General features: G+C 36.2%; 1 protein-coding gene across 1 annotated transcript in view; it reads left to right on the top strand.

The window, feature by feature from the left end:
* Positions 1-13,440, top strand: part of SCFD2 (sec1 family domain containing 2) — a 435,166-nt gene that overhangs the window by 55,479 nt on the left and 366,247 nt on the right. The window contains exon 3 of the mRNA XM_012441117.3: positions 3,485-3,612. Within this exon, the coding sequence (XP_012296540.2) occupies positions 3,485-3,612 (128 nt within the window). The remainder of the gene's footprint in view (positions 1-3,484; positions 3,613-13,440) is intronic.

Here is a 13,440-nt window from a genome sequence, read left to right as displayed (position 1 = left end):
TTTTCTTGACATAAAATTTAATATCAGGAAGTTGATTTCATGTGAAACTTCAGTTGTGTGAAATATTGTCTACTCGATCAACTTTTATGAGCATATTAGAGAAAGGCAGTGACTTAACTCCCATACTCAACTCAGATGCTGATATAGGTGTACATGTGTGAATTACCACATTGCAGTAATAGAGTGACTTGGTGAAGAAGTGGGTACAGGAGACAAGAGATACCAGTAAGTATGACTTGGACCTTCTTCAGTGCCAATTATTCAGAGAACCTTAATTAACTTGTAAATGTACCCTTGATAAACTTAAAATGACCATGTATAATGTGAAGTTAGTATGATGTGTTAAAACTGTTCAGGACCAGAAGTAGACGTTAGGAACTCTCACATGTATCTAGACATTCAGAATTTGTTTATATCAGAAAAACAATTTTCAAGAAAACATGACCTGAGTATGCATCACTGTTAGAGATCATGGAAACTATGTATTTCTTCTAAAATGTTTTAATAGACAAGAGTGTACAAACTTCAAATGACTTTAGTACATCTGTATGAATAAACATACTTGGTGTAATTAAGTAAATGAATTCATCCAATATATCACTAACTCTTGAACAGATTGAATTAAAGACTATGAATATAAGACAATACCATTTATAACAATAGTAATACTAGTAACAACTACAAAAACTACCACACAACTTACATTTATTGTGACTCGGGAAAGTGCTTTAAATGAATTATGTTATTTAATCCTACAACAACCTTGTGAATTCACTATTATTACTTCTAACTCCACAGATAGGAAAAAGAGAGCATTAATTATGTATACAGTTACACAGTTAACAAGTGTCATTTATTCAATATTTACTGAATGTACCTACCACAGGTCTACACTATTCTAGGTAGTGAAGAATTAGCAATGAGTAAAACAATGTCCCTGCCTTCATAGAAGGACCCCACCTTTTATGAGAGAGACAGACAACAAACAAATAAACATGGAAACATAATAAGTCAGCTGGTAATTAGGATTATGCAGAACAGTAAACCCCAGGACGGAGACAAAAGAGTGCTAGCATTAAGGTACCACAATAGGCATTGTCACTCTTTTATGCAGGGCAGTAAGGGGAGACCTCTCTGATAAGGTGACATTTTAGCACATACCTGGAGGGAGAGAGAGAGATTTGTAGGAAGAGTGTTCCTGGCAAAGGAGAGAAAGAGATCCCTGTGCTTGGAACAGGAGAGGAGCATGATCTAGGAGGCTGTGTATTTGGAGTGGGTGAGGAGGAGCATGGTTCGAGTTTGAATCCAGATTTATCTGACTCCAGAGTTTATAAACCACTACACCAATCTGATGGGGCAACCACAATGTTACCCAACCTACTGCTATCTTAGAGACATATTAGCCAGATACATATTCTCATGGAAAAGAGAAGGGTAGTGAAAATCTACTCTGAAAGTTCTGGGTTGCATTGAGACTCTGTGAGAAATCCCTGTGGTTTGTGGAGAGGTGTTTTTGAGACTAAAATTAGAGAACAATTATGGAGCATAAGTTTGGGAAATGGATTGTAACTCCCATGCTCAGAATTCTCTGATGGTTCTTTGACTGCCTCCAGAGCTTTAGAGAAATTGAGTAACTTTCTGAAAGCCCCATAGCAAACAGACCTACTTTTGAATTATGATAAAGACGTATTCATAACTACTGATCTGTGCTTTCCTTCTCAAAGTGAAATAAATCACATGCTCCTTGGCTTCCTGTCACCTACATATCAAAGTCGACATGACTTGGCAAGGAATGCAGAATCCCCAGAGTGTGGCTGCACCTTGTTTTATGCCCTCCTTCCACTGCCCCTCCCCATGCACCTTGGCAAGCAACAGAATAGTGCTCCTCAGGGTCATGTTCTTTGGATTTTGTGCATTCTGAAATGTCCTTCTTTCTCTTGTTTCTCTTGTTTTGTGACCAATGTTTTATATTTTTCTTGAATTTTTTTTTTTTTTTTTTTTTTTCACCATTTTCCTTCCCAGGTTGAGTTTTAACTTCTTCCCAGGCTGCTTTTAGAGCTTATGTAACTTTTTACTTGCTCATCATTTCCAGTAGAAATCATTTCTTCAGTCTCTATCCTCCCTGCTGGGATTATACTTGCATAAAAACCTCTGCAAGAATTGACCATGGATTTTATTATCAAACTTTTTCAGTAATTTCTTTGCTTTTGTATCTGCCTTGTCTTCCAAACTATGCCATTCAAAACTTTTTAAAAAAATCTATATCACAACCAAATATAGGGTTTGGCATGTTTACCTGCTTACTTAAATTAAACTGAAGAATATTAGATGCAGAATTATAATGGTGACAGATTTGATCAGATTAAAACAAGTGGAGCATGTTGAGCAGTAATATTAGTTCATTATGGAAGAATAGATGATATAATAAAAACTACTATTCAGTGAAAGAGTATGATGTGTCAGGCATTAAACTCAGTGTGAAAATATATCATTCTGTTATTCCAGATCAAATTCAAACCTGGAAGATATCTTATTAGGTATAACTTTAAAACTAAATTAAAATATTAATAGGTATAACTTTAAAACTAAATTGAATATGTATTTATTTTTGAACTATTACTAAGAGGACAGTAGGAGGGTGAGTGAGGCTTTAAGTAGAGGAAAAAGTCTTCAGAAAGGGACAGAAGTCATCCTTGTTTCTTTGTATTCGGTTTTTAAAACGTTACTACAAATGTGTATACTTGGCTACATGGCAGAGATCTTCCGGAAAGAACACTGCCTTCATTTATAACTTGGACATGGCATGTTGGGTGAGACAGAGGGCTATTGGGGAAGTGAGCCCAGATGAGACCTTGCATATAATGCAGTGCTTCGTGCTGTTATTAACAGTTAATTGTAAAGGTTTTGCTAAGTACCACCCTTCCAACCTAAGGACCAAAGTGGGATACTTCAGGCCATGGTTATTTAGCATAATTCCTGATTTTCATTAAGTAGGAAGCCTACTAATTAGGAAGTCTATTGAGTAATTTTTGAATGAAATGCTCATTGCTGATTGCTGTGTTTCTCAGACAAGTATTTAATCTCAAATTGATATATTGCTTATAATCACTGGTAAATCATTTTGAGACAGGCATTTAATTTTGGCTTACATAATATTTATGTTACTCTAGTGATGTTGAGTTGCACTCTGAAATACTTAAGTGCAAAATCTTAAAAAAAATTTAGCACATAGTTTTCCCACACTTTTCATGACACAGTATAGCTTTTCTTCCCTTTTTTGGCTTGATTTTATTGTTTCCTTAATTTCTCAATATTTTGTGCTGATTATGTGAATTAGACATTATTTAATCCTAATGCATAGCCTCTCAGTAGGAAAGACTACATTAATGCTCAGAAAATACATTTAAAAAAGTATTTTGCTTTCAACGCTTTCCAGTATCCAGTAGAAATTTATTCTAAAGCTCTTTTTGTGGGTTTCCTGCAGTGACACCACAGCCAAAGCCCTGTGGGAAGCTTTACTGAACACCAAGCACAAAGAGGCAGTGATGGAGGTTCGGAGACATCTAGTGGAAGCGGCAAGCAGAGAGAACCTGCCAATCAAGATGAGTATGGGTAAGCCTAAACCTAGGACTGTGTCTGTGTCCCCTAAGCCTCTGGGGAAGCTTATTTAAACCTGCTCTGAATTGTGGGCCAACCTAGCCAACATGGAATCTAGGTCAAAGTATTAACGACTTTTGCATACTGTTGAAAGAATAGGGAAGGAATATGTGCACACTGCCCTTGGGCTCAGTAATGACCACTTTTCTTAGAGTTAGCTTTAGGAATTCTAGGAGAGATTTTGCTTACAAAGAATAATTACTTTAGTTTCTTGTTGATCTATTCTAGAACTATCAAAATGGGCCTGGACCACCTCTCCTTAATTCTATTCTACCCCTACTCCCTTTTTTCCCATTCTGCCCCCATTCCCCCACTTACGGTGGGTGAAAATTCTTTTATTACTTTAGAATTAATGAATGAAATTGTACTGAGAAAACAATTGAGCAGGCAGACATGCTCTGGCCTGGTCCCTCATCCTTACAGTGCTATGTCAAGTCACATAAGTGTTATTTCTTTTTCACCAGTATTACACACCTAATTTTTCGATTTCTCATTTTTTTTCTCATCCAGCTTTGTCTTTGGTATTAGATGAATACAATTGCAATGGAATTTAAGTTTTAAATGGCTTTTTTTTTTAAATCAAAAAGTCAGAGAACCACAGAACTAATGTTTTGATTTTAGAAAAGAAATTTGGCTTATCAAAATATTAAATAATTTTATTGATACAGAAATATTTAACTATGGATATTGAATCTAGTTAATAGGTAGAATTTGTTTCTGGAAGCTTGCAAAATTTTATTTTTCTCTTTTAAAAATAAGGTTTCTCTCTTATAATCTGTTCTCAGGTATTCAGTAAATATTAGTACATTTTACTGGATGGGAAGCTTGTTCTTCGCTAAGAGTCATAGCCCAAGTTCTTGATTACTTATGGTGGCAAAAATAAAAGTAAGTTGAAACAGAACAAAATTTGGAAGTAGAAGAGTATGGATGAACCTAGGAAGAAAAAAGTTATAGGATTATAACATGAAAAAAAATGTGACTTTTAGTGTATTAGGTGACTATATTTGAGGGCTTCAAGGAGCATAATGATGTTAAGAAAAGTGAAATAACTAACCATAATTGAGAGCTTACAGTATGCTAGGTCTTTGGACTCTTTACGTGTCTTATCTTATTTCATTCTTTGAGCAATTCTATGAGACAGATACCATTAGTATTTCACTTCTTAGATAAGGAAACTGAAACGGAGAAAAATAAGTTTCCCAAGGCCATATACCTGATAAATAGTAGGACTGGAATTCAAATCCAAGAATTTTGATGTCAGATAATGTGTACTTTATTTATAAAATCATGCTAATTCATAGAGCCAATACCAGAAGTCCTACACATGTTTTTGTAGGGTAAGAGGTTTTTCATTAGTTTTGAATTAATATTTGAACTGTTATACTAAAAACAGTTGAGCAGACAGACATGTCCTAGCCTGGCCTTAGAGTGGGTCTCAAAGTTGCTGCATTGAGACATCCTGGCATTTGACTATTAATTCTCTTTCCTTTCTTCCTCCTTTTTCGCTTCCTTCTCTCCCTCCATCCCCCAACCCCCTCTCTCCTTTCCTTTCCATAGCCCTAGGTACACATTAGGAACAAGTGTTTTTACCTTATCGAGTGTCTTATTCATAAGCATGTTGAAACAAGAACTAATTAATATTGTAAATCGGCCAGGCGCGGTGGCTCATGCCTGTAATCCCAGCACTTTGGGAGGCCGAGGTGGGCAGATCACGAGGTCAAGATATCAAGACCATCTTGGCTAACATGGTGAACCCTCCTCTAAAAATACAAAAATTAGCTGGGTGTAGTGGCATGTGCCTGTAGTCCCAGCTACTCAGGAGGCTGAGGCAGGAGAATCACTTGACCCCGGGAGGTAGAGGTTGCAGTGAGGCGAGATCACACCACTGCACTCCACCCTGGGTGACAGAGTGAGACTCTATCTCCAAAAAAAAAAAAAAAAAAAAATTGTGTGAATCAAGGCAAGTAGGAATGGGCAAAGGGTCTTGATAATATGGTTAATTTATATTGTGTTCCAGTGATACAACATTATGATGCTATTACAGAGCATAAATCAATTTTTATTGCTTGATTCACGACTCTTGAAAGATCAACAAACTACTTTTCTAAAGGGCTGTGTCTTTGAAAAAGAATCAGAGCCAGAAATGTATAAAAATGACAAGCAATCCCATAAGGAATTCACAGTTAAACGTTTGAGTTTTCTGTCAACCAAAAAAAAAATTTTTTTTTAGATGGAATGGTTTACTTTATCTCAAAACTCCAGATAGGGGTTGGGGTGGGAGTAAGAGGAAGAAAGAAGGAAGAAAACAGAGGATTGTTAGCAGAATTCTGTTGTAAGAAGGACCAAAACAGTTGATTCAAAGCATACTCTATCCATGTGCCAACTACAGTTTAGTAACAGATAACACAGTGTGGCTGCCCATTTGTGCTTCATATCACTAGCCAGAGTTTCTTGTGTCTCATTTTCATATATAAACAGATACATAACTATGAATAGTAAGGAAAAGAGTTGGAACTCGTAATCATAGTAAAACATTGATTTTTGAAAACTGCCTATCATATAGCTTATCACAGAGCATTTAAAACTATAAAATGGATTTTATAAAAGCACAATTCTCCCATCCTTGCTATAGTTTCTACTGAAGTATAAATTTTTTCTGGCTATAATAAAGGCTTCTAGTATTTTTAAGATGTTAAACAGATTTTAATTCTAGACTCGGGATTCTCTTGTATTTAAATTTATGGAGAGGGATCCCATAATTGAAACCTCAGATCTTAAATATAAAATTTCTCGGAACAAGGTAAGTTCATGTTAAAACATTATGAGCACCAAGAGAAATAAACACTGTCCACTTAAAGGAAAAAAGTTTAATTACTAAAACACAGAAAAAAATTCATTTTATCATTGCACATATAAACATGTCATCTTTCTGAGAGCTTGTTATTAAATTGTCAGTTAACTAAATAGACATGTTCCAGAAAAGTGACTTTTAAAACACTGAAATGGAATTGCATTTTTCCCACTGACTTTCATAATGAAAAATGTATTCTGATAGTAACAAGACAAATAGACCATAAGAAATCCATTTGTTTGAATCTAAAATGGCCTCTCACAGAAGAAACGAGTAAATGATGCTCATCTCAAACTCTGGTACATTTTATGGAGAATCTTTCACTGGAATATGATTGTGGTTGAGGAACTTCACTTATTTGTGTCATAGTTCTCTGCCAAATGGACATATTCTCCAGTGTTTAATGGATGTAGAACTATCCTATTATATTAGAGCTGAAGTGAAACAGGTATCTTTAAGATACTGTCTTTTCTTATAGCCAGATTTCTTGAGAGTGTTCTATGCTTGATGCCTCTGTTTCTTTATTATTTTCTTACTAATCTAGTACAGTCTGGCTCATGACACTTTTTTACTGGAAAGTCTCCCAGACCACTAAATATAAGGATATTTTTGCCAGTTACCATCCTTCTTGACTTCTTTGCAGCATTCACTACTAGACTCTTGCCACTTTCTTACATGTCTCTCTGTGTTTTCTGTGACTTTAGCTTCTTCTGATTGTGATGGAGTACAAAGTCAATTATATCTGAGGGTGAATCACAGTTCTGCCACTTATTAGCCAAACTTCAATTTCTTTGTCCATAAAATGGGGGAAATAGCTGTTTTCTGGAATTTTGAAGGAGAACAAAAGCTCTGAGCAGAGTGAAGTTATGACTAGCAAGCAAAATGGAATGATTGAGCTGTAGTTATAGTCTCTGTCTATGGGAAAATCTACATGGGAAACTGAATTATGAGAAGGTTATTTGTCGAGAGTGAATGCAAAGCAAACAGATCAAGTTAGATGATTTCCCCCTTCCTTTTTGGAAATGTCCTAATTTATTCTTTCCACGTCACTCATCTTTTTCTAGGCATTATGCTAAATATCTCCCTTCTGATAACCCTGTCTTTTTTTAAAGCAGAATTCTACATAGTTTTTCCATTTTCAGCCTGGTTATAATTCCATTCCATTCCCTCTTTCCTGACTCTGTTAATTCCTCCTGACCCCTCCTCCCCACACCGCCAACATCCCCTTGATTGTATTTGGGATTCCCAATCCTCTGTGGTCACACTTTCATGGAAAGATTTCTGGAGTTGCATTTCTAGATGATAATCTGATCCAGTACAATGTGATATTTCTTAATTTGCTTTCCTAGTTCTGGGACATCTTAGTGTCAGCCCTATAAACTCACCACCATTGTCTCTTTTCCAAATTAAATATGATGAGTTCTTTTGACCATTTGTGAAAAGACAAGCCTTTCCCACCTTTTGCTTCTAGCTTTGAGTCACTGGCAGAGCTCTAGTTTGTTAACATCCCTCCTAAAATGTGAATTCCAGAACTGAGAACCGAACTATGATGTTGTCTTGTTTTTCCCCTATTTTGAATGCTGCACTGTGCTTCTCTTAATCCTAGAAAAGATTTGTGATTTTTGTTTTCCATCAATGCCACACTGACTGTCATTTCTGAATTTCAGCATTTAGGAATATTGGCTTTGAAAAACAGCATAACATCAAAATACTTTAAAATTTTATTTGATATGTACTTTTTAAAAACATCGAGAGTGTTCCACTTCCTGTTTTTGATACTTGAGTTCATCCAGTTCTGGCTGAATAGCAGCTGTCTTTTGATCACATTTATATCTTTTGCCTTTATGGGGAAAATGTTCTCTGAGATTAAGAGGAACATGTGTGCATGCACATCTGTGTGTTATGTGTGTGTGTAAAAGAGAGAGAGAGAGAGAGAGAGAGGGATGGGGGAGAAAGAAGGAGAAATGGGTGAGAGAGGGGGACTCATTGCCAAACTTTGTGAAAAGGATGAGCTAAAACCTAATAAGACCAACACACCATGTGATATATAGTCATTTATAAAAGATGAGAACATCTGGCTGCCTCATAAGAGACATATACTGATTGTTGACTCTCACACATCTTTGTTTTCATATATTAGTTGACACCACAATTTGAAGAATAGTAAAGAGAATTAACTTTTATTAAATAGCTACTTTATTCTGGGTACTATAACAAGATTTGCATAGTTTGTTTCATTGAATGCTCCCAATAGTATAAATTTGGTAATTTTTTAAAACTCCCATTTCACAGACAAGGAAAACTGAGACCACAAAGGTACAAAGGTGAGGTGTTGTTTTTTTTTTTTTTTCCAGGATTACTGTGCCAGTTGTTAAGTTCTTGTCTCTCAGATCTAAACTCCCGCTTCGTGATGCTGGGGCTGGGACTCTCAGATCACACTTTTGCTTGCCCGGCTGGCTCCCTGAAAGCCTGTGCTGATAAGGGGCATTAGAGGAAAACTTAAAGGCTGAGGGGAAGAAGCAGCCTGCTCCTTCCTTTCTGCTTTCTATGGACTTTCCTTCTCCTTGTGAGTGTCTTGCCAACAATATGCTCCTTCACCACAGCAGTAGCAAGTTTTGCTGTGGTAGCAGCTGAATCCAGTGTGCAGTTCTTTTAACACTTGAAGAACCAGCTTCAGGCTACCCTTTCTTCAGAGGTACCAGCCCAGCCAAGTAGCGCTCCATTATCAGAGGTGTGCATTTCAGTCCCTAAGCTTGTAAGTTTTAATAACTTCAATCTCCTGCTTTTGTTTCCTCCACCCTAGTGGTGGGAGCTACCTCTGTGTAGTTGTTACCTCCCTGGTACCTTGGAGTTCTCTTTATCCTTTCAGTTACTCACTTAACAATTCTGTATGTTAAGTTTTCTCTGTTCACATTGCTGGTGTGTTTAATGTCTTCTGACTGAGTCCTGAGTGATGGGTTACATAGCAAGTAAGCCAGGATACAAAGCTGAATCTGTCTGACTTCTGTATCAGGCCTCTTTTTAGAGAGAGAAGTCAAACAACTGGGGGTTAGGGGAGGTAGCATCTATAGAGATACAAGCTCAGATATGATTATACCATGCCCCTGCTTAAAACCCTTTGGTGGTTCCCCATTGCCTCAGGATAGTATCCGAACGTCTAAGCATGCTATTTATAAAGACGTTTCTGCCTTCTAGCCTCATGCTTCACCCACCTATTCTCATTGCTTTCCCTCTCTATTATCCATTCCCCCACATGAACTTTTGCAGATCCAGGTCTTTGTTGTCTGTCTGAAATACTTTCATTTGGTTTTTCCTCACTGTCCACCCCTCTCTACCTGTGCCTCTGGAGACTGACTGTCATGGACTGACTTTTCTGGGCTTTGCCTCTCATTTGAGTTTGGCCTGTGAGAGACATGGGCAGGAGATTTAGAGGGCGAGAGGAGAGTACCGTTAGGATATGGTTTGCCTGGCTTCTTCCTGCCAGGATGCAATTGGTATGCCATCTCTTTCCTGCAAATACCTTGACTAATATAACCACTCGCTTTCCAACACATTCATTCGCACACACAAATGTATATCTTTTCCATCAAAATCCATTGGATTCTTCATGACCAAATACAGATGTTACTTTCTCTGTGGAACTGTATCTGATTCCCTGCTTTTCACTCCCTCAGCTGGCAGAATTAATTGCTCTGGCTTCTAAGGACACACAGCTCTTTTTCTGGTTGGCTTTTCAGCACTTACCATGGTGTGATATAGTTAAGTGTGTGTGGATCAAAAACCTTGCTAGATAGTGTCCATGTCATGTCCTTCATTGGCCATTGGCTTGGTACACAGTGAGTGGCTTAGTACTTACAGTTTGAAAGAATAGATTGCCTGATGAGTATGGGTGAGTAACAGAGAGACAATGAGTATTTTTATTTTCAATTGAAAGAGGCAGAAAGAGTTTTCATTGAATTAATAATTATTAATTCTATTTACAAATTTCTTTTCTGATACTTAGTGCTCCTCTTGATGTCTCTCTAGCGTCTGATTACGTCTTCTTTCTTGGGCTCTTTTCCCTTTGTCTTCATACCACTCTGCTCTTCTGATCTCTCCCTCTTTCTGGTAATTGTTTTATGCCTTCTGTTACTTCTCGTTTCCTAGAAGACTGTAGACATCTTTGTATCTCCTGTTGTATCTTGCACATAAATGCTACTTAATGACCGCCACCAATGTTAGAGCCTTATTCTACTTCCACTCTCCACTCCAAAATAAATAAATACATAAAAGCCCATTTCCTATGGTTCAGTCTCCTGGGTTTCCCACCTCGCTCCCAACATTTTCTTTATCACAGATCTCATCCCTTTGTTCGTACTGTTATTATATTACAGCAATTACCACCAGACTCAGAGTAGCTGGGGCTGAAAACTCTTACCTATGCTTCTTAGTATTCTTTGCACCTAACGCAGGACCTTGAACTTACCATATACGCAAGAAATGTTCATGGAATAATTACATTATTGAATAGTGTCAGTGGTATTTGTTACATATTTATTCAATGGATTGCTTTTCTTTCACTGTCCTGTGGAATCTAAGAGTGACACTGATTTAGAGTATCAGTTCTCAAACTTCTTGGTCTTAGAACCCCTTTACAATCTTAAAAACCCAAAGAGTTCCTCAGTAATTTTTGTTTATTTGGATTATATCTATTGATACATGTGTGATAGATGAATGGATAGATGGATAATTAGAAAACGACATATTAGTAAAGAAAACAAGCAGTATTTAAAAATATTTATTTATTTATTTATTTATTGAGACGGAGTCTCACTCTATCGCTAGGCTGGAGTGCAGGGGTGCGATCTTGGCTCACTGCAACCTCTGCCTCCCTGGTTCAAGCAATTCTCCTGCCTCAGCCTCCTGAGTAACTGGGACTACAGATATGTGCTACCATGCCCAGCTAATTTTTGTATTTTTTAGTAGAGACAGGGTTTCACCATGTTGGCCAGGATAGTCTTGATCTCTTGACCTCATGATATGCCCGCCTTGGCCTCCCAAAGTGCTGGGATTACAGGCATGAGCCACCGCTCCTGGCAAAAAAATATTTATTAATTCATATTAAGATGACAATAATAAACCCATTATATGTTAACAAAAGTAACATTTTTACAAAAAATAAACTATACTTTCCAAAATAAAATAAGGTAGTGAAAAGAGTGGCGTTATTTTACATTTTTGCACATGTCTAATGTCTGACTTCATGCAAAACAGCTGTTTTGTATTTAAAAGATAATTAGTATGTGTGCTTATTATGTATTAGATCCCATAGATAAAATATTCTGCTTTCAAATGAACAAGTTTTTTAACCTTCTTGAATCTGTTTGTCTATCTGCAAGTTTAACTTTTTTGAATCTATTTCTCTATCTGCAAAAATAGTTAGTGCAACTGCATGTGAAGAGCTGTTTTCTTATAATCTGCTTCTCCATGCAATCTGTTGTGATATATTGTTTTGGTTGAAGTATATGAAGAAAAGCTGTCCTTACAAAGATGCATAGTTGGAAAGAGGGAAATATTTTAATAGCCTTTTCAGAAAACTGCAGATACTGTTTTGTGATACTACATCAACTGTAGAAGAGGTATTTTCTTACAGGTTAGTTTCAGTGTGGAATATAAAAACTTACTGAATTTTTCATTCTCTATTACATTAAAATCCATTGGTCTCTTTTGCACTTTAAACCTTTTACATGCATTATTTTATACCATCATACATTACTCTCTTAAAAAAATTGGTCCTTTAAATTATACTGATTTTCCAAATGTTGATATATATTATACAATATGATAAAACCACACTTGGTGATATCACCAGTGATATCATTAGAAAATCTAAGTATTGGGAATATAAAGACATAAAAGTAGATAACAAGCTTTCTAAAATTCTAAGTTGCAAATAAAAAGTTGAGTTTTATTATGGCAATACAAACTGTCAATAGCTGTTTTTGAAGTATCAGGTTCACTTTTTTGATTATTTGAAAAAAATATCTGAAGAACCATAATTTTTCAGTTGTCTCTTCTAGGAAAAATTGTGTGCCATGACAAAAGTGACTAGTTTGGTTTGTAACTCAAGCATTCACACCAGTATTTCCATATATACCAGAAAGTGCTTTTTGCATATTTCCCACCTCTTTACACAGAATATTGATGTTTTCTTAAGGGTTGAGATTTGATAACGTTAATAATATTGTAGTTTCATCATGGTTTTTCTGAAGCGAAACTATTTGTATGATTTGGGACTACTACCATGATTGGTGCTAAATTTAGATTTATCCACCATTGTTTTTGTATCATCAGTGCAAATACAGCATAGTAACAACGTCATGTAACATCTTTGTTTTATTATGAAAATGATTTTGACTTTGCTGACTACCTGAAAGTATCCTAGGAACCCAGGGGTTTGTGGAACATCTTTAAGAACCATTGTTTAAAAGAATGCATATTCTCTGGGGCTTAAGATTGGCATACTTTCCTAGAGATCATCGGAATTAAAATTTGTGTCAGTAAAGGTGGGAAGGCTCATTGAAATTTTCTTCTGGACATTATTCAGAGTTAGAAGCAATAGACAATTTTCATTCATTTAAAAGGTAATTAGTATGTATGCTTATTATGTATTAGATATTACACATAAAATATTTTGCTTTCAAATGAAGACATTATTTAATTTTTTTGATTCTGTTTCTCTATATGCAAAATGAGAATTCTAGTACTTAATAAATCTGTCAATAAACAATGACTTATGTGAAATTTACTGTGAAATTCAGGGAGTTCTGTGAAGGAAGTCTATAGCATGATAAAATTGTTATTGCCTAGGCAAATAATACTTATTATAAAAATGATGACCAATAGTTAAACAGCTGCATGTGAAGAGGACTCTACCAGGTCTAGGAGTGGAA

The sequence above is a fragment of the Aotus nancymaae genome, unplaced genomic scaffold (assembly GCF_030222135.1).
Source record: "Aotus nancymaae isolate 86718 unplaced genomic scaffold, 86718_ANA_hifiasm-v0.15.2.pri h1tg000006l, whole genome shotgun sequence".
Classification (NCBI taxonomy): Eukaryota; Metazoa; Chordata; class Mammalia; order Primates; family Aotidae; genus Aotus; species Aotus nancymaae.
This window is presented reverse-complemented; position numbering and strand designations above follow the sequence as displayed.